The sequence below is a fragment of the Equus quagga genome, chromosome 2 (assembly GCF_021613505.1).
Source record: "Equus quagga isolate Etosha38 chromosome 2, UCLA_HA_Equagga_1.0, whole genome shotgun sequence".
Classification (NCBI taxonomy): Eukaryota; Metazoa; Chordata; class Mammalia; order Perissodactyla; family Equidae; genus Equus; species Equus quagga.
In genome coordinates, this window is record NC_060268.1 from 50,476,338 (window position 1) to 50,499,439 (window position 23,102).

At 38.7% G+C, this 23,102-nt stretch overlaps 1 protein-coding gene across 1 annotated transcript; it reads right to left on the minus strand.

The window, feature by feature from the left end:
• Nucleotides 1-1,532: 1,532 nt before the first annotated feature.
• PYGO1 (pygopus family PHD finger 1) lies at nt 1,533-22,562 on the minus strand. The gene is made up of 3 exons (XM_046653827.1): nt 22,440-22,562; nt 5,531-5,616; nt 1,533-4,476 (listed from the first exon to the last, which is right to left on the minus strand). The coding sequence occupies exons 1-3, from the start codon at nt 22,486-22,488 to the stop codon at nt 3,352-3,354; spliced, it is 1,260 nt and encodes a 419-aa protein (XP_046509783.1). The 5' UTR covers nt 22,489-22,562; the 3' UTR covers nt 1,533-3,351.
• Nucleotides 22,563-23,102: the final 540 nt, after the last annotated feature.

Here is a 23,102-nt window from a genome sequence, read left to right on the forward strand (position 1 = left end):
AGGACAAGAAAATCTTCAGTTTTATGTACACATCTTCTAATCTGGATAACAAGAATCATAATAGCAGTACTCAAGTATTTCACACAAAACAAAAACACTGATCGCAAATCTAAATTCTAAGCACTCTATCTGAAGAATAATTGATTTGTCTTTCCCCAGCTAAGCTATTTCAGCATTAGTGAGTCCAGTAGCATCTAGAAGCAAGGGGACCAGGAATTCTCTAGTGAAATGAGGAAAGCAAGTTCTGAGAAAGGAATTGATGCTTTAAAACTTTCTATCAGTAACCTAGTCTTGGTGAGAGAGCCTCGCTGCTGAAGGCTAGCCAGGTTGAACTTTGGCAAAACTTGAGACTGTAGGAGAAACTCCTGCTCAACTGTGTGTGTGTGTGTGTGTGTGTGTGTGTGTGTGTGCACGCGCACACACGTGCGCATGTGAGATGAGGCCTTTCAGTGAAGGAAAAGTCTTACATCAAAAAGGTACAATGCGACTAGATTACTCCACCTGTGTGCATTTCTTTCCATCACTGAATATTTTAAAATGTTTAGGGCAGCTCATCACCTAAGAAAGCCATATCAATTTGTATAATAGCCGTCTTTGGTCAAATAGGGCAAATCAGTATCTGGCCATTCTTATAGTTCATCACTTTCCCTACCAAAAAGATCTAGATAACTTTGGACTTAGTGTTATGTAGAAACAAATGTGGAACCAGTAAGAAAATTAATTCAAATACATGAAAACATTCATCAGTCATGATTATAGTTTGCCTATGATTCATTGGCAAAATCAACTACGGGTTTTTCTTTTGAGTATTTACAGATTCCTATTTAAGTAAGGTGCTCTGAAGACTTAAATACTTGAATAAAAATTCACTTGTTTGTAAGTTTTAAAAAACAGCTACTTGGAAATGGAAAATGTAAGAATCACATTACAAATCAAGTATCTTTAGCTCGGGAGAGGTTATTTCATTTTCACAAAACAACTAACTACTGAAACTGTAAGCAACAGAAGGCTTACGAACTACAGAATTTTAGCAATGAGCATAACTCAAGTATACCACATAAAGTGTTAACTCCTGCGGACACTGGAAGGTTCTACTCAATATCTATTTAACTGTATTCAGTCATAAAAAATCATGATCTGATACTAGGACTGGGTATACATGCAGTGCATCATTTCTTAAAAATTAGCACTCACTAGGATTTCAAGAAAAACATAACTAGGTCCTTAAACATTTAAAAAATTATGTATCTCTAACAAAAGCTACAATGTAAGCAAAATGGGATCTTCAAGTATGCTACTGAACATATCAAATATCAGAGTCAGCCAAAAATACTGAATTTTAATCTGCCTCAACTGGTAAAGTTTTCACACAAAGGAGTACCTAGTATTATAGTTTCTATCATTTCATTTCCTAAAACTGTAAAGATATATATTTTACAACTATTGAAAATACTTTGTACTCACCTCTAACTAGTCACAGGTAAATGGAGAAAACCTTATATTACCTTGTACCATATGAAATTGCTGTTTTCGTAGGTCAAAATTAAAACACTGTATTTAAAAAAATAAGTTTTATTCAATCAAAATATGCATGAGCATTAATTTTCTTCTAATAGCTAATTAAATATTTCATTTTTATAAAATTCATCATGTTAGGCTGTATAAATTGTTCAAATCCTCCAATTACTGCTTCTCAACTGGAGAGTATGTTGTTTCTTAGAAAAAGCTCTAAATGATGAAAAAGACAGTAGCTGATTGGATAAACGGCTGGTGACTACAACGGACATGACCAGATTTAACAGCCCAATTCAATTAACTTTGCTTTAGTGGCTTGTGACATGTGAGGTCAAGTGCTGTCATGTAAAAGTGTAAGTTCATGTTTATTAATCAAAGGACGTTTTTTAATTAAATTTTTCATGCATAATTTTAATTTCTTGGCAATATGCTGTTGCTGTAGTTTCACCAGGGTTTAAACAGTAGTAGTCAATTATCCCTTTCGCAGATCACCATACAGTCTTCAGGACTTTTTTGGTTGCAATGATAATGACTGCACAAGTTTGGGAGCTTCACCAACATCCAACCATTGTATAAACTGCTATCAATTGTGATACAGTATCTTTTTTTTTTTGTGGTCACATGTTATGATCCTCTCCAAAAATAGGTTTCTGCTGTTTTGAATCTTAATGACTTCCCCTTCAACCATCTCTGTTCTTTATCATCTCTCAAGAGGATACTTTGGGTCCATTTTTACACTTTTCCCAGTCATAGCAGAAACTCCTGTCTGCTGCAGGCCTCGAACTGTTGAGTTAGCTTTCACCTTGGCTCTTAATTGGTCTTTGCTTAAAATGGATTTTGATCTCTCCTGGGGCTCATTTTTGAATTCAGATCCCCAGAACAAGAGTTTTCAAACCACCACTGAGTAGTTCTTTCGCTAGCAGAGCCTTGTAACGCCTAATTGATGTTTCTACCTGTCTCACTTGCAATATGTTGCAGTTTGAAATCATATTAGAAAAGCTATTCGCAATTCCTCTGAGGATACCATATTATTTATTTCTCCGGAAAACAATGCAACTCAATAATCAAAGAAAATTGAAGATTGAAGAGCATATTATAATAATTCTAAATAGCACAACTAGAAACATACCTTTATGTCAACTCTACTAATTGTAGTCAATTTTCAACTGATCTAATATTAGCAATTTCATGTGGTACAATCCACAAGTCAATCAATGAATACTTACGGAGCATCTACTCTATGCTAACATCTGTCTCATCTCTCTACAAACAGATATCCTGGAAAGACTGACTTAAAAATAAGAAAGTCACTAATTTCAAGGACCCAGGGTGGGGAGGAATCTGGTGTCATACCCTATTTTTTTTAAAAACATCCATTAAAACGTATGGTTCCTTTCATTTTATAGCTACATAAATTTTTCCTGAAAACACGTTAAATGGATCCTTGAAAAATTTTTGAACTGTTTAATGTGATATTGCCAAAGTTCAGCGCTGAAGTACACACTTTTCAATGATTCTTTTAAAAGTCAAAACTTGCCTACATTTGCTACATATTATTTTGAAGCTTCAAGAGGCTTTTCTGTTTATGATTAACAACAACAAATAACATTTATTTGTATAGTACTTCCTAAAGCACCTCATATACATTATTCTCATTGAAGATAGCAAACAATGATACAAAATTTGCACTAGTACTGAAGTGGAATATTAATAAAAACTAAAAGGTAAATAATCTTGTGTGTGCATTTAAAAAAATAATGTAAAACATTAAAATCCTGTGTCACTGAACTTCTGTAATACACAGGAAAAAAAACCCACTTTAGTTACTGGCTGTGATTAAGCATCACTGCCCACTGCAGGTGGACCAAACGTTTCTCTAGTGCGCATTAGCTGGACGTCTTTGTCAGCCATACAGGTGTCACAGCCCCACACTGCTGAGGCTTCCGCAGTCAGGAGGCCATAAGCTGTTTCAGTCATTCCAGTACAGATCCGGTGAAACCATTTCTGACAAGAGGCTTCACATAAGATGGCATCCTGATCATCATTCACTTCATTTGTACAAATTCCGCAAGGATACACTGGGTCGGAAGAAGAATGGCCATGACGGCTTGGGTGGAGAGAGGATTTATTGCTTTTTTCAGTGGTGCACGTATCTGCCGCACCTCTAGGTTGTCGTGGCTTATTCTGCGTCCCATTTGCATGGCTGTTGTTTGTAGCTTCAGTGCTACTCGAACGGCTATTCTCTTGATTTACTGCATTGTTTCGATTAACATTTTTTAATTCAATATTACTCTGATTCACTGTGTCATCCATATTTAAGTGAGGCGGATGAGCAGAGGAATTTTGATTAGTGTTTTTGGTTGCTCCTTGATTAAAGTCTTGTTTTGGGGGTGGTGCTTTTGCTTGACCAAAAGTGTTTGGGGGAGGAATAAAAGAATGATTGGATTCTAATGGAGAAGTAAAATTTGAATTATTTCCAGGGACAAAGTTAGATGCCAAGTCAGGGTTAGACACTTGGCTAGCATTCTGTGGAGGAATCTGATTGAAGTTTTCAGCAGGATTTTGTCTAAAATGTTGATTAGGCATGTTAACATTCTGACTTAGTGCGTTATTATAAGGTGGATTTCCAAAACTTGAATTATCATGTGGCCCAAAGTTAAAAGCATGAGGTCGATTAAAACCCATGCCCAAAGGATTCTGAGGAAATGGGTGTGGCTGATTCCTGAGTGAGTAAGGACCACAGTATGGGGAAGACATTCTTGGAGGAACGTGAGGTGGCATTCTGAATGTGCTATAACCTCCAAAGCCAGGATAGCCAGGGCCAAGATATGGATTTGATGAAGGTAGTGGTTTATAGGAAATAGTATTATAGTTGTCATCAAATGGATTAGCAGCCACTAGATGGTCAGAGTTTGGATTCGGCGGTGGAGCATACTCAGACAATGGAGGAAAAGAAGGCCCCTGAAATGAGAATGCAGGGTAAAATACATGTTTTGATCAAAGAAGTCATTAAAATTGTCCTGTTATCTTAACACTTATGAACCTAATTTTAGTCAAATTTCTCTTGCAGTGTTACAAAAATTTAATTCTTCACTTGACCTTTCGAACCCAAGTCATGTTTATATTTACTTATATTTAATGATAAGAAAGTGTAGGTTTCTTTCATTTAGGAAAGGAATTAAGGTATGCTTTTCTGAGCTCAAATCCATTGTTACTTCAAACTCCACAGGTAACCTTCAAAAGAAGCTTCATTACCATAATTTCCATTTAATATGCTTGTCCATATAACTCTAGAATCTTTCACTTAAAATTCTAACTAAAAATACCTTTTATACCCCCAAATAGCCATAACATTAAATAACAATAAACAGGATCTAAATTTCTTTCCTAGCTTTAGAGGGTAGCTATTAAAGTATTCCCACAGCACTAAGCTCTAGGCCTCAGATTGGAAAAATAAACTGCCGGTTTTAGTCACACTGCAAGTTTCATAGATGGTGGCCAAAATGGAAAAAAGTAGTCTATACACACATCATACTTATTTGTAGTCTTTATCATAGACTGCTTCAAAATTTATAGAGAATAAAACCACAAAAGCCAGTATTTCTAACTGTTTATTACAACCACAGGTCATAGACAAATGATGCCTCCACCATGACTGCTGCATGATATGCACATACTACTGAATTATTATAAGAGTGGAACGTTACTTCAGGTTAAACTTGTGTCTATATATTTTTAAATATTTTAATAGAACTACAGGTATCTATGCTTTTTAAATTAGATTTAAGAATAAGCATTTTAACTTGTCTGTCTGCACTTCCTTGCAATATCTACTCTTGCCTACAGTCCAACAATAGCCACTAGTTGCAGAATAAAAAAATATAATCAAGGCAGAATTCATAATTAGGTTCTGAATGAGGATGAGAAACAAAACCCATGACCAAATTTAAATCGACTTCATCAGTCTGATCGTATCAGTGAAGAAAAACTGTTATTACAGAAAATGTCAATTTACCTGTGTATTTGTCTTCCGTTTTTTCTTATCTGGGCTTCCTAGTTGAACACCTGGTCCTCCTAACCCATCCAGTCCACTATCACCACCTAAAAACAAATAAATAAAATCCAGATAATATTTCCACTTCTAACTGAAATCACTTGACATCTCTCCTAGCAATATCTATTATAATTACCTGTCAACATTTTCTATTTTTGTTAGATAAAAGCAATACTAAGCTTTCATTATCTTTATTTTCAAAAGTCTTCCCCATAATTTCAGTCATTCATCTCTACTACCACAGTATTTTTTATTACTCTTTCAGTAAAAAAGAAAGTCTCCATCCTGCCCTCAAACCTTCACTCATCTGGTTCCCTGACTCTGAAGCAACCACTGTTACTAGTTGCTGGTCTACCTTTCCAAAGATAATCTGGATAAATTCCTCTTTTGGAGGAATACAGAAATGATGGGAAGCATATTACACACAGTGGTCTGTACCTTGTTTTCTAACTTGGAAATCATTCCATGTCATTACATATAGAACTGCTCCCTTCTCTAATAACTGAGTAGTATTTCATAGTATGATTATACCATAATTCATTAAACTGTCCCCCCACCAACTGATGGATATTTAGGTTGTTTCCAAACCTCTGCGGTTCCACAATGAAAATCACGTATAAATGTCTTTACATAATTGCACAAGTCATTCCCAGAACTCGAATTATGGCATCAAAGGAATGTGCCTTTTAATTTTTAAAGGTACTATCAAAATACAACAATGTATGTTTATTTTCTTAACAGTGTATGAGCAAGCAAAAGCAAAAGCTTGACTATTCATTTAAGAGGTTAAAAAAAAAGTTTATCAATGATATTTTTCCATTAAAAAAACCTTTTTATTATGGAGAATTCCGAACATATACAAAAATAGATAGAAGAATAAAATTAAGCACACACATATATAGATACACATTTGTAGTAACATATATACACATTTGTAATAAATTAATAAATCAATCAATCCAATGAGTTGACAGAGAATTAGAGGAGACCTGCTTATATATGTGGATTCTGAGAAAGGGATATTTAAACTGAGACCTACAGGATGATAACAAATTTCTCATGTGAAGAGCAGAAGGAAGAGCCTCTAAGCAGAGAGAATAGCACATACGAAGATTCCTAAGTAGAAAGGAGCTTGATGTGTTTAAGAAATTTAAAAGAGGCCAGTGTTAAGGGACTCTGGAGAGTGCCTTCGGAAGAGACTGGAGATAGGCAGGGACCAGATCATTTTAGTGTTATGCCAATGTTCTTTTTTGTCCCCTACTTTTTTCTCCCCAAATCCCCCCAGTACGTAGTTGTATATTCTAGTCGTCGGTCCCTCTAGTTGTGGCATGTGGGATGCCACCTCAACATGGCCTAAAGAGCAGTGCCATGTCTGTGCCCAGGATCTGAACCCTGGGCTGCTGAAGCAGAGCGCACAAACTTAACCACTCGGCCAGGGGCCGAGTGTGTTATGGATTGAATGTTTCTGTGCCCACCCGAAGCATCCCCCCACCCCCCACCAATTCACATGTTAAAGCCCTAACCCTCAATGTGATGGCATTTGTGGTATTTGGAGGTGCAGCCTTTGGGAGGTAATTAAGGCTCCATTAGGTCCTGAGGGTGGGGGTCCTTATGATGGGATTAGCGGTCTTCTAGGAAAAGAGAGAGAGAGTGATTGCTTTCTCTCTCCATGTGCACACAGGGAGGAAAGTCCATGTGAGGACATGGCAAGAAGGCGGGCATCTGAAAGCCAGGAAGGGAGCCCTCACCAGGAACTGAATTGGCCGGGACCTTAATCTTGGACTTCCCAGCCTCCAGACTGTGAGAAAAATTTCTGTTGTTTAAGCATTCTGCTATAGCAGCCCAAGCAGACCAAGACACAGAGCCTTGGAATTTATGTTAAGGAATTTGGATTTTATTTGAAGAACAGTGGATGATCATTTAAAGGTTTTGAGTAGGAAAGTGACATGAATTATGTTTTTAAAAGATTACATTAGTAGTTGTGTTGACAATAAACTGGTGATAGGACAGGGGTAGCAGCAGGGAGACCAGTAATGATCAATGATCAATACTAGTTTGGGAAAAGTATGGTACTTGGCAATAAAGAGAAATCAGTGTGTTGGAGATAGTCCCTCCATAATAAAATGTGAAGCAGATTTCTGTAAGAGCCATTTAGAGAAGTTTAAATACTGTGGAGGTGAAAAACTATGATACACAATAACAAAATTCAGTAAGGATTCTGGATGTTAAATTGATACTTAAACATCAAAAGTTTTCTTATATACAAGCTACGACCAGTTAAAAGATAAAGTAGAAGAAGAGTTTTCATTTACAGAACAAAACTAAAATAAAATAGCTAGCAAGAAATTCAAGAAATGCACAAGATGGAACAAAAATATTTTAAAAGCCCTATTGAGAGAGACAGAGGAAGACTTATAAGTGGAAAGATATTCCCTGTTCTGGCTAGTCATCTAGAACAAAACAACATCATTTTTTAACCTCACTTATTATCCCAAACAGCCCTGCTGGATCCTTCTCACAGACGTCAGCACCAGGGGTCTGAGTTCCAGCTCTCGAGGCCCCTCCTCTAAGCCCAGAGGCATTATTACCAGTCTAAGTAGCACCCCCTTCTCAGAGATCTGAGACTCACAGGCCCCTCCTGTGAGTTTACATATTTTAATAATTCCAACCTCTTTCCTTTGACCCACAGCCTTAGGAATGGTAGATGCTTCCCACAGTGGACACTTCCGTGAAAACTCTGGTATCCTATTTTCCCACTTCAGTTTAACATCTGTTAACAATACTTTATATTAAATTCTGTTAAAAATAACTGGTAATGGTTTCTGTCTCCTGACCAGACTCTGACTGATTTCTTTCTCAAATCCCACGAGCCAGAAACTATCATTACTACTAGGTTAACATCATTCCAGACATCTAGCTTACTACCTACCTCCCTACTTTTCCTTCTGTGTATATAGTGCAATAGTAATACCTTTACAAAAAATACTATTTTTAAAATGAAAGCATTAAATTATAACTTTATTAGAATAAGGAAATAAGTTAACCTGAAAAATATGCCAAATGTTTCTTGACCAAAAGAGAATTTTATTTATTTATTTTTTTGGTGAGGAAGATTCACCCTGAGCTAACATCCATGCCAACCTTCCTCTATTTTTTTTAGTATGTGGGCCGCCAGCAGAGCATAGCCATTAACAGAGCAGTGTAGGTCTGCACCAGGAAACTCAACCCCGGGCCACTAAAGCAGAGTGCACGGAACCTATCCACTAGGCCACTGGGGCTGGCCCCAAGAGATTTTTAAAAAAATAAAACAAAAATTTTTGAAAAGAACCCTCTAAGGCTAAGAAAAGACATCAAGAAAAACATTATGCTGGAGAAATTAAGGTTTTTCTTTTTTCAATTTTAAATAGCACTGACTGACTTCCTGCTTTGAAAGTTGAGAATATAGTATCACATCTTATTCTGTTTTTTTCCCCTTGTAGCAGGGCATTTACTATCTCTAGATTCAATTCTTCACTTCAGGTAAATTTTATTTTATCCTATCTCTGAATACTTTTTCTGCTCTCTTGAGTGCTCCACTTCAAGGGCATAATAACTGTCATTATGCTACAGAGACTTGTAGCTCCGTATCTACTAGTTAGCTCTTCTGACTTTACTCTTTTTCGTCTGCACTTAATCTGATTATCTGAAGCTTTTCTGTTATGTAACTTAACCATCTCTATTCTGTTCCTTATTTCTAATTTACTTATTTGTTCTGTAATCACACTGTTTTAGTCCTCAATTTGTTTCCTTAGGTCTGCAATTTACCTTTTATCTTATTTTGTCCTATCATAATCTTGTCTTTGAGCTTTCATTTTATTTTATTAAGTTCTACCATTTGAAATACATGTGAGATATTTCCTTCTGTCCTGTAGTTTATGGGTTCTTCATCTTCTACACGCTGTTATTTTCTTCTTTGTCTTTGTTAGTTGTTTGCTATGGTCTGTTTGTGTAGTTATCATGGTTTTATGTTATCTTGCAACTTTGCTCAGACCTTTTATTTTCTCTGTTTTAACACGAGTGACTTTTTCACTCCCTTTCATTCACATCAAAGATTGTTTGCTCGGCTTAGGTGGTATGCTACATCTACTGAGATAATCATACGATTTTTTTCCTTTAAATTATTTTAAGGTTGAACCCAGTCTGACATTCCTGAAATAAATCCAATTTATTCATTTCTATATGAATGTTATCATTTTTGCTAATATTCTTTTTAGAATGCTTGTTTATATTAGTAAGATTAACCTGTTGTGTTTCTTTGGAACATCCAGGCTCTTAATTCTGAGGTTTTTTTATATGCACATCTACCTAGTCGGAGGGTGCAGTAATGCAGTCACATGAAACGATACCCTTGTATTCCCTGATTAAAGTTGTATCTCTAGAGCTTTCTTTTCTGTCAGAGACAGTCAGTTCTTTTTTTAAAAAAAAAAAACAAAACAACTGGGGCCAGCCCAGTGGCGTAGTGGTTAAGCCCGTGCACTCCACTTCAGCAGCTGGGTTCCCAGGTTCAGACCCTGGGCGTGGACCTAGCACCACTCGTCAAGCCACATTGTGGTGGCATCCCACAAAAAGTAGAGGAAGACTGGCACAGATGTTAGCTCAGTGACAATCTTCCTCAAGCAAAAAGAGGAAGATTGGCAACACATGTTAGCTCAGGGCCAATCTTCCTCACACAAAAAAACCAAAACAATCTTTCTCTGTTTCACTCATTTTTTTCTTATTCAAAGGAGTGAGAAGATAAGAATACACATTTAATCCGCTTCTCTCCAGACTTAGAGTTATTAGTAAGAATTCTCAAAAATCAGGTTCCAAGGGGCAGGAGTTGTCTGAGAAGCCTACGACAGTGAATTTCACCCTATTCCAGATTTCTGGTCTTGGGCTGTGCCACTTCCCTTGTTTGTTGCTGTTGCTGAACATTTGTGCTGGGTTTTTGGGTTTTTTTTTAAGATTTTATTTTTTTCCTTTTTCTCCCCAAAGCCCCCAGGTACATAGTTGTATATTCTTAGTTGTGGGTCCTTCTAGTTGTGGCATGTGGGACGCTGCCTCAGCGTGGCTCGATGAGCAGTGCCATGTCCACACCCAGGATTCAAACCAAGGAAACACTGGCCGCCTGCAGTGGAGCTCGAGAACTTAACCACTCAGCCACGGGGCCGGCCCCTGTGCTGTTTTGTAAAAATGTTTTGGTTCATTTCACTTGGAATTAGAAAGATTCTGTAAAGCAGCTCTGTTCTACCATCTTAACTTACAAGTCACGTTACAAGTCTAACTATACGTTTTTTCATTCAGTCTGCATAACAAAACTATAAGGTAAGTCAGCCCCATTTTAAAAAAAGAAAGACAAAGAAATGGAACGTAAAGGGGTCATACCACTGGTCAAGAGCAGCACTGAAATCTAAAACTAAGGTTTTGTTTTCTTTTGCTTTTAAGGGTACAATTCAGTGGTTTTTGAGCATATTCATAGGGTTGTATAACCATCACCACTATCTAAGTACAGAACACCATCATTACCCCAAATAGAAACCCTGTACCCATTAGCAATCATTCCCCAGTCCCCAGCAATTGCTAATCAACTTTCTATCTATATGGATTTGCCTATTCTGGACATTTCATATAAATGGAATCATATAATGTGGCTTTTTGTGTCTGGCTTCTTTCACTTAGCATAATATTTTCAGGGCTCATCCATGTTATATTATGTATCAGTATTTCATTCCTTTTTATGGCTGAATAATGGTCCATTATATGGATATACCACATTATGTTTATCCATTCATCAGTTGGTGAACATTTGAGTTGTTTATACTTTTTGGCTGTTATGAATAATGCTGTGATGAACATTTATGTACAAGTTTTTGTTTCAACATATGTTTTCCATTCTCTTGGGTATATATCTAGAAGTAGAATTGCTGCGTCATATGGTAAGTCTTTTCGAGGAACTGCCCAACTGTTTTCCACACTGGGTGTACCATTTTACATTCCCACCTGCAAAGTCTGAGGGTTCCAATTTCTTCACATCCTCCCCAATATTTATTTATTTATTTATTTATTTTAATATAGCCATCCTAGTGAGTATGAACGGTATCTCTTTGTGGTTTTAATTTGCATTTCCATAATTACTAATGATGTTGAGCATATTTTCACGTACTTATTGACCATTTATATGTCTTCTTTGAAGAAACACCTTTTTTCAGTTAGGTTGTTTGTCTTTTTTGTTGTTAAGTTGTAAGAGTTTTTTATGTATTCTGGATACTAGAGTCTTATCAGATATATGATTTGCAAATATTTTCTTCCATTCTGTGGGTTGTCTTTTCACTTTGACAGTGTCTTTTGACACACATAAGTTTTTAATTTTGATGAAGTCCAATTTACCTATTTTTCCTTTGGTTGCTGGGGTAAAACTAGGTTTATCTACTTCTAAGATACTAGTTTGCCTCCCTAAAATCTTATGCATATCCTGTCTTCCTTAGTGCCCCACAAAAGGCAAAAATGAAAACTTCTGGTTCAAACTAAAGGAACTCCTATCTTTTAGTTCTAATTTAATGTGCTAATCCCATTTTAGCAGATGGTAAGTAAAGAACTAATAGTCAGATCCAGTCCACCCCTCAAGGTCACTTACTCAAAATCTGATGGTTCAGGAATGATTAAAACTATTACCGGGGGGCCGGCCCCACAGCCAAATGGTTAAGTTCGCACACTCCACTTTGGTGGCCCAGGGTTTCGCCGGTTCAGATCCTGGGCGCAGACGTGGCACCGCTCATCAGGCCACCGTGAGGCAGCATCCCACATGCCACAACTAGAAGGACCCACAAGAAAAAATATACAACTATGTACTGGGGGGGGTTGGGGGAGAAAAAGCAGGAAAAAAAAAAAAAGACTGGCAACAGTTGTTAGCTCAGGTGCCAATCTTTAAAAAAGAAAAACTATTACCAATTTATAACTATTCAGTAGCCTATATAAAATGAACTGATGATGTCATATTAAGAATTTGTATGCAGTTTTCTATAACAGTAGACATTGACATACAACAGAAAAATGTGTTGTTCTTGAATCTGAATACTTAGAAATTCTGATGAGTTTGGTGTGGAAAAAGAATTAGCAATGGTCTTAGAGGTCAAATAATAAACTGGTTATATAAATAAACAAAGGTGCCAAACATTAAAGCCCTGTCTTTCTAACATCTGTCATGGGTATTTCATTTTAACAAAAGCATAAATAGAAAAAGATAATTCTTAAAAATGAAAACAATTATTAATAAATTAGTCTCTAATCTCTAACCTAGAATATATAAATTACCATTCAAAGCATTATTAAGACTACTCAATAACTGTAAAGTTAAAATGTAATGTAATTTAAGATGGACAAAATGTACTCTTAATAGTATCCACCACCTCTGTTCAGTTTCCAAAACTTTAATAATAATTGCTTATATTTACTCTAAGGCAAAACTCTGACTTTTGGAATCATTTAAATAAACTCATTATTTTCAAGTAATCTGTGAGCAAAACCACCTAAAATTCTTTTATGAAAATTGAGTTTTATGGTATTAATTTTTTATTTAAGAGTCTAACCTCTCCTTTATAAAACAAACCTTCAAATTCCTACTGGCCTCTGTTGCCCACTTAATGGTCATCTAAAGAGTTAACTAACACATTCAATGGCTCTGACTTTTGGCCTTACCTAGGTCCTTCCTGCTGCTGTCTGTAATACTGGTGGTTCCTCTCTATGATGTAATCACTAATGTTAGATCAGATTCGTGGTCATCAGGGCTACTTAGAATATAAGCTACCAAGAATTTCTATGATTCCACTCTTCAAAAATGAAGTGAAAGGTCAGAATCCAGGGAAGGGCAAAGTAGTGGTTATAGAGCTAGTGGACTGTTTACTTTAGGCCTTTATTTTTTTTGTACGTTTAATTATACCCTCTTTATTCCTCCTATTAAAGACTCAATCTATTTTGGCCCCAAGTCCTTAAAAAGGAGTGAGAGCATTATTCTGTACACTAGATAGCAGTGTGCCTTTTATGTATTTTAAACTTTCATTTTTTAACCCTATTTTATTTATAATAATTGTTTGGTTTGTGATAATGACTGTTATCATAAGTAATGTGATTGCATTATTTTAAAATATTTTATAATTAATATTTTCCTTTAAATAGACTTTCTTCATCATTATTCCAAATAAGTATATATTTATGTATTCTATGCTGATTAAATGACACCAATCAGGTTTGTGTTCCCCCAAGATTTGTGTTGAAATCCTAACCCCTAATGTCATGGTATTAGGAGGTGGGGTCTTTGGGAAGTGATTAGGTCATGAAGGCAGAGCCCTCATGAATGAGATTAGTACCCTTATAAAACAGACCTGGGAGAGCTCCCTTACCCCTTCCGCATGTTAGGACACAGCGAGAAGACAGCCATCTATAAACCAGGAAACAAATCCTCACCAAACACCGAATGTGCTGGCAGCTTGGACTAAGCCTCTAAAATTGTGAGAAGTCAAATTTCTGTTGTTTATAAGCCAATCATTCTATGGCATTCTGTTATAGCAGCCTGAATGAACTGAGGTAGTGCCAACACATTGCTTGGCACACAGTGGGCATTCAAATACTAGTTCTTATTTTGCTTTCCTCTAGGCTAAACTATACCGTAAGCTCACTTCACTTCAGTTTCCATAGTATTTACCATCCTATGAAAATATCTCATATCTAGCAGTGTCAACACACTCAGTGGACACGCAAATATCAGGTTTTCATAATAGCACAGACGTCTGGGATATGGTGTCAGTTTATTCCATGATTTACTATGAATGAAAAACATCTTAGCTAACAGCTTTGTCTTCACCTGATACACATACTTCTGTAATACTGGTCTCTACCGTGAAATGGAAATATTACGAACTAATATGTGAATATAGTATTATATAAACTACATCAAGCATTTGGTGAAATGCCCTTATGTGATTGAAATGCAAGTGCCTTTATTTCCTTTGAGAATGCAAGGCAGAAAGTGCCCACTATGTGATGCCCAGAACCTCGATCAACCTGGGCATGTAATAAATACTCAATTCAGAAAGCCCTCAACATCACTGATTTAAGGTTTCAAATATTTGTGGTTCCTGTGCCAGCTGTTCTCCCCAGACTAATGATGTTTGTATTACTGAGGAGCATGAGGTTTAAGGTGGCACAAAAAGGTAAAAGTTTAGCAGGGTGGGTGGATAGTATCCATATGTGAAGCTGACTCTATACAATACCTCTAATAATAAACTTATTTTATTAACAAAGTCAGCCAAATTTTTAAACAAAAACTTAAGAAATCATAAAGAAAAAAGCTGCAGACACTCACAAAAGTCATGTAATTAAGAACCTGTAGACTTCATCAGATTAAAGAGCTTCTTCAAGGCAAATGAAAACAGGATTGAAACAAAAAAACAACCCACTAACTGGGAAAAAATATTTGCAAGTCATATATCTGACAAAGGCTTAATATCCATAATATATAAAGAACTCTTGCAACTCAACAACAAAACATCAAACAACCCAATCAAAAAATGGGCTGGAGACATGAACAGACATTTCTCCAAAGAAGATATACTGATGGCCAATAGGCACATGAAAAGATGCTCATCATCGCTGATCATCAGGGAAATGCAAATCAAAACTACACTAAGCTATCACCTTACACCCGTTAGAATGACAAAAATATCTAAAACTAATAGCAACAAATGTTGGAGAGGTTGTGGAGAAAAAGGAACCCTCATACACTGCTGGTGGGAATGCAAACTGGTGCAGCTACTATGGAAAACAGTATGGAGGTTCCTCAAAAAATTAAAAATAGAACTACCATACGATCCAGCCATCCCACTACTGGGTATTTATCCAAAGAGCTCGAAGTCAGCAATCCCAAAAGTCCTATGCACCCCAATGTTTATTGCAGCACTGTTTACAATAGCCAAGACGTGGAAGCAACCTAAGTGCCCATCAACAGACGAATGGATAAAGAAGATGTGGTACATATATACAATGGAATACTACTCAGCTGCAAAACAGAACAAAATCATTCCATTTGCAATAACATGGATGGACCTTGAGAGAATTATGTTAAGTGAAATAAGCCAGCGAGAGAAGGATAATCTGTGTATGACTCCACTCATATGAGGAATTTAAAATTATGGACTAAGAACAGTTTAGTGGATACCAGGGGAAAGGTGGGGTGGGGGGTGGGCACAAAGGGTGAAGTGGTGCACCTACAACACGACTGACAAACATTAATGTACAAGTGAAATTTCACAAGATTGTAACCTATCAATAACTCAATTAAAAAAAAAACAACAAAAAAAGAACCTGTATTTGTCTTTTTCACCAAAATTGTAAAATCTTTGAGGTTTCTGCTTTTATAATTTTTTTTGTTGTTCATTGTTTTCTCCCTAGAGGGAGATAACCTTCATTTCTGTTCACTTCATACCATTCTCAAACAAAACAAGAAAGAATATGCTGTAGGTCATTTACTTACTGATTAATTGATTAAATATACCTAAAAGTGAATGTTGATCACATTACTCACTATATTTTAGAATGTATATTTTATGCGTTCTTTTTCTGATTTTAAAAGTAAACAGTTATATATAAGTTACAATGTACCAGACACTGTTCTAAGTGCTTTATATCTATTAACCCATTTAATCCTTCAAACTCTGAGATAAGTACTATTATTATTCTCATTTTGCAGCTAAGGAAACCAATGCACAGAGAGATTAACTTGCCAAGGACCACACAGCTAGTAAATAACAGAGCTGGAATCAGAACCCTGGGAGTTGGGCTCCAGAGTCGTTTCTCAATACTGCTTATTAGCACATCTGTAGAGACTGGGAATAGGAAAGGAGACCTGAAATCACTCTTGATCATACCTTACAGGTAGCCTTGAAGATAAAGATGACTTAGACCTCTTGAGTTTCCTGGAATATGAGTGTCAGAGGAGAGAATTGTATAATCTTCCCAAGAGGTAACTCTCCCACACCTCTGGGGGAAGCAATCAAGGAAGACTAGATTACCTGAAGCTACTGAAACCTCTTTCTTAACATTCATCAAATTAGATTTCAGAAACATTTGTTGAGCTTCTGTTAAGTATAGAAATAAAAGTAATAATTCCTCTCTGTAAGGATCTTAATCTAGAGGAAACTATTTTTCTCCCTTTTTTTGAAACTCTTAAATTTAATGTGATAAATACTATGATGGAGACGAGTATGGGACATTGAGGGAACATTAGGAACTAATCTAATCTTGACTGAGGGAGGAGTGTCAGGAAAGACAACCTGGGAGGTTTCAACTGAACTGATACTTTGAGGATGAATATCTTACCAAAGGTGGGAAAAAAGAGGGCAGGCCTAGCAGAAGGAACAGAATGTGCAAACAAACATTTAAAGACAAGAGAGACCTTGACAACGTCTACAGAGCAAATGTGAATATTTCAGAACTAGAGCACAGGAGACAAGGAGAGAACACTTCATGGAATATGGAGGATGAAGGACTAAGTGGTAGACCTGGGCCAAATTAAAAGGGCCAATAAAAGAAGGTTAGATGTGGCTAAGACTTTGGGCCCTACTCAAGTTCTAGCCTGCCAATTATTAGCTGGGTAAACCTGAGTATGTTACTTAACCACACATTACTTAACCTCTCTGAGCATCAATTCCTCAACTGTAAACCTAGAATGATAATAACATCTAACTCATAGGCTTATTGGGAGGATTAAGCAGGATGATCCATTTAAACCACTTAGCAAACTGCTTGGTAAGTACTCAATAGATGGTAGTTATTTATCACCAGCAGTAGCAATGTGGAAAATGAATTAAAAGGGACAAAATGGGAGGCCAGGAAACCAATGAGAGGGCTATTATAATGATCAAACAGATAAGTAATATCTGAACTAAAGAAGAGGCTGTGGAAAGGTCAAGGAGATGATGGGTTTAAATCATATTAAGCAGACATATTCTAGGACTTTGGGACAGTGCTGGTTGGGAGTGGAGGATGGGTTTGGGTGACTGGACAAATGATGTTCACCAAGATAGGGAATATGGGAGAAAGAGCATACCCATATTTCACTGAGAGATACCTTTCATTCAACACATTAAAAACAAAATTCATTTAACTCCCCCCCATAAATCCACTCTTCCTTTTATATACCTGTGACACCATTCCCTTATGGTTTTTCTCCTCCGGTTCTCTGGCTACTCCTTCACATTCTGCTTTTCAGGGTCCTTTTTCCCTTTGTCTCCTAAATATTAGTATTCTCAAAGTTGCTTGTCTCTTCTCACTTTTCAATCTCTCTTGGGTGAGCTCATCTATTCCCAAGCTATCAATTAGTATTCACCTGTTTACTGATAACTTCCAGATCTCTATTTCTGGCTCAGACCACTCACCTCAGTTCCAAACCACCTATATCCATTGTGTACACTGGAATATCCCAGGGGGATATTCATTTAATGTGTTGAAAACCAAACTCACTTTCCTGATAATCTGCCCAGCCTTTACATATACCAATTAAAAACCAGAACAAAAACTCCAAAAAACCTTTTCTTTAGACTTTCTCTCACTGGCTCTTCCCCACGATTCTGTGACTACATAAATTATGCTTCCTCTCCAATCTTAATCTAAATCCTCCATACACTCATTTGATCAAGACAGTCTATATTTTCTAGTAAAGTCTACTTTTAGCACTTTCATAACATTTCTGTTATTATCCCATTCTAAAATACATTCTTAACCTCTACAGTGTCATTTCCAACTCTAGTTAAAAGCATTTCATCTGAAATGAATGCCTCATCTTCCTTCTTCTTCATCTTGAAATTTCTATCTTTCTTCCTTCATTCTCTTTTTCTCCAAGACTAACTGTTCACTTGAATCCTTGATGCCATTCCATGCTATTCCACTTTTCTCATCTGCAGAGACCTGATTTATGAGAATAGGAGCCTCATCTGTCTCACCCCCAGCTTCCGGAACAGTGAGTACCTAGCAGATGGTAGATATCAGAAAACATATATTGAATGCTTTATTAATGAATTTTCCTCTTTTGCCTTTTCAGTTTCTCTCCTTTCCCTCTACATCGGGTTCTTCTGTAAGTCTACAAATATGGTTAAGTCTTTTTTCAAGGGAGGAAAAAAATAAATAAAAAGACATTCGTAAAACTTTCTCTTGACCCTATCTTTCCAAGTTATTGGCTATGTCTGCCACCAAGCCTCTTTTAAGTCACATCTTCACCACTTAATGTTCACTAACATTTCGAACGAAATGTGGTTTACTCCCAGAAGTGCCTTCTGAAAATCAGCACTGACTTCCTAGACCTTCTTCTCATGCCTCATCCTCCTTGCTGCTCCTTCTACATCATTTAACACAAAGGGACACCCACTGCTTCTTAGAACTCTTTTCCAGGAAGCCTTCCTTGATTTGCTTAAAGACAGATTATAGGTTCCTTTATTTCCTATAGAGCATCACAGCACTTACCATGCTGTTCGTAACTAACTACTTATTTATCAGTATCCTGGACTAGACTAAAAATTTCTTAAACACAAGAGTTATGTCTTCTTAATCAATGTATTCCCACTATCTGGCACTATGACTGCTCAATAAATATTTGTTGAATAAATGAAGGAATATTGTCATCAGATCAACACCTAAGAGTTCTAAGAATACTGGAGAATGGGAGTGTTGGTTAAAAGAAGGATGACAGGTAACATTCTAAGGGAAAAGGGCATGTAAAAGCAGTACGAGGGGTATGGACAATCAGAAAGCAGCATAAAGACATGAATGAGTTACTTCACATATTTACTCATTCATTCATTTGATATTTACTGTAGGCAAGGCAATTAGGGGAGAAATAGAAAGATAATCAAGATATTGTACCAACCCTCATGGATCTGTCTTAGAATCAAGGGCTGAAGGTCTGGGGGTGATAAGAACTGGTAGAAAATAGGGGTAAGATACTCTGCCACTAAATAGCAATTCTGAATCTAAAACTGAAATATCAGGGCAAGTTTGGAAGACCCCAAAATCAGCTTCCTTTGGTCCACTCACCTTTGCAATCTAGGTCTACCAGCAGCAGCTCTCAAACTTTAGTGTCTATAAGGAACACCTGGAGATCTTGTTAAAGATTCAGAGAAATCTCCCAGAAATCCTGATTCTGTGGGTCCAGGAATCTACATTTTTAATAAGCATCCCAGGGGATTATGATGCTTTTGGTCTATAGATTATACTACTGTAAAGTCCTTAGTCATTCATACCATCATAATTTTGCCATATCTGAGTTTCACCTATACTATTTTCTTAATTTATATTGAAACTACATATATAGATATCTACCTTATATCTACCTATCTATATATCTTAGCCTTATCCTGAGCAAGAGGTTTGATGACACATTTTTTATAATATACATGAAATAAATACATAAACATTAAAAACTCTGTATACATCAGTGGATGGGAAACAGTTTGAGAAACACTGCTCAAGAGTTTATGATCTCCAAACACCATGTCCTGCATGCAGTCTGATGATAGAAATTATTTTAAAAAGTCCCAGGGAAGTGAAGTTCAGCAGAATTGTGCTTCAGAAGAGCTCATGTATATATTCCGGTATCTTTTATGGATTATAAAATAATCTGAAAATGTATTTCAAATTAATGTTCTAATTATTACAAAACAACTTATTATAAAAACCCCTCCTCATAATGACTTTTTATTTTACAAAGGGCTTTGTTTTTCATTCTGGTACTTAACTCCCATAATGTTCTCAAACTGACACCTGAACCAACTCCCAGCAGCTAAGGCACCAAACTTAAAAGCAGCAATTGGAACAAAATGAAGATAGACCTGTGTTTTTGACCCACAATAAAATAGCTATCCATTTTATTTAAAATTACATTTGATTAAGTCTGATAACTGAGTTCAAAGGTATAAACTTGATAGCTCTCCTTCTTTTCCTTCAACCCCAAAGTAATTTATAATAATAGGCAAAATAATATGGCAAAAATATGAGAGGAATAATTGTATCTCAGAAAGGTCTATTCCTTAAAGGCTTTGGCAACCCATAACCACAAACAGAAAAGAAAGCTGAAATAGAAAACCTTCACCAAATGGAAGATTGTGCTGATATTAAGCCTTTAAAAACAATGTTCTGCTCTAAAGCATGTTTTTGCATAAACAGCTAAGAAAATCAATCTCTATCTAAACACTGGAGCGAATTTTTTTGGATACCACATTGTCACTGTGTCGCAAGCCAGTTCTATATGTTTAATCTCTAGTCACACGGAACAAAAAGATAGATGAATGACTATGATCCTTGATCACTACTTCACTTAACTGGAAATTTAGCTTACTACTTACTGATTTATAAAGCTCCTTATCCTGTTTGGATGAGAGGATTATTGCAATAGCCTCCTAACTAGCCTCTCCACTTCAGCCACTGTTCTCTACAGTCTGTTCTCCACACAGCAGCCAGAGAAACCCTGTTAAAAATGTCAGATCAGTCACTCTTACCCTCAAAACTGTCCAGTCCACATCTCAAAGTCTTTTAAATGGCCCACAAGACCCCCGACACACAATCACCCTTATCCTTCAGCTCAAACCACTCTCCCTTTGCTCACTCTGCACCTGTTACAATAGCTTCTTTGCTGTTGCTTTAAGACACTAGACCAATTCCAGACCTAGGGCCTTTGCACTTGCTGTTCCTTTTGCTGAGACCTCTCTTTCCATGCGCATCCATATAGCTCTGCTCTATCACTTCCTTTGGGTCTTTGCTCAAACATCACCTTCCAGGCGAGCCCTCTTACATACCTAACTGCTACCTCCCTACTCCCATACATATTTCTGAACTACTTGCCTTGCTTTGTTTTTCTCCATAGCACTTCCATTTGACATTCTATACCTTTTTTTGTTTACCACTTGTTTACCCCACCAGTGTGAGCTCCTGCTGGGTGAAGACTCCCTTTTGCTCTGTTCCCTGTTGTATCCCAGTGCCAAGAATAGTGCCTAGCACACAGTACATGTTCAATAAATATTTGCTTAATGAACAAACAGTATTACTTCAACTTTGGGACTTTCAGCCTTAACCCTATTAAGAGCTGGAAAGAGGAGCCGGAGCACATCCCCCAAATTTCAAGAAGGTATTTGGCGTCTGCGAATCTACATGCGTTATCTTTTGTCTGGTATATCGTTCCTTCTTATTTTTCTTAGATAATAAGGCAGCAGAAAAATTCCGAACTAGTGTGCAAAGCAGCAGCCAAGTAATCATGGAAAAAACTAATTTGGGGTGATCTGATTCTTATCCCTAAGCCAACAGAGAAAACGCCTTTTGAATTTATGTAGTTTCTCCTCTTAAACCTAAAGAAAATAAGCCGTGTGTCTGTTGTCTTTTGTAGGGTGGGCAGGGGGTGGGAGAGAGGCGCAGGCCCCGCACACCGTCCTCGAGCAGGGCAACTCCGTGCGGTCCAACTTACTTTTTAGGGGGTGGGCACGGGTCGCGGACTCTGCCCGGGGGCGTCTCCGCCTCCCCCACCGAGGTGCCTATTGTGCTGTCTCGCGAACGAGGGAAGGGGGAGAGGGGCGGGGGCCGCAGGGATGCTGAGCGCCGCTTCAACTGCCTCCGAGCACAAAGTCGAGGCGGCGAGGGCGCCGCGCGGGGGCCCGGGGGCGGGCGGGCGCGGGGCCGCGCGCCTCCCACCGCAGCCTCGGCCGCGGGCTGCGCGGAGTTAGGCCCGGACGGCGCCCCGTGGCCTCCCGGCGGCCGGGCACGCGGCCCCCGCGCAGCCCGCGCGCCCCTCACCCCTCACCCCGGCGCCCTTCTCGGTTACCTCGAACTCTCTTCAGCGAAATGGGATCCTTCTCCTGTTCTGCTGACATTACAGACCGCGAAGCATGACTCCCCCCGAGGCCGCGGGAAGTCGGTCTCTTTGATGCTGCGGCGGCGGCTCCTCCTCCTCGCGGGGCCGCTGCGGCGGCGAGGCGAGCCTCCGAGCCGAGGCGCGGCCGAGGGCGGTGGGGCCGCCGGCAGACTTTGCAAAGTTTGGGAGGAGGACGAGGCCTCGGGGCGGCCGGGCCGCGTGCGGGGGCTGGCCGGGCTCAGCGGCGGCCGCGGGGAGCGCGGCCTGGGGGCGGCCCCCCGCCCGGGGCCGGCATGTGCGGAGGGCGAGTGCGCCGCCGCCGCCGCCTCCCACTCCTTCTTCTTCGCCGCCGCCGCCGCCTCAGGAGCCGCTGACAGGGAGGCAGGCGCGGGCTGCCGGCCCTGGCGGCGCCCTCACAGCGCCCTCTGAGGAGGAGGGCCGCGCTCCCGCCGCTCCCGAGTCGCAGACACAAAAGCCCCCAGCCTGCAGCCGCCTGCACGACCCGCGCTGGGGCGGGCGAGGGACGTGGCGCGGCCCCGCGGCTTCCCCGCCCTGCGCTCCCCGGCCCCGCGCGGCGACGGACTTCGGGGGCGGGGGCCGCTGCCTCGTCCCGCCGCGCCCGCCGCCGCCGCC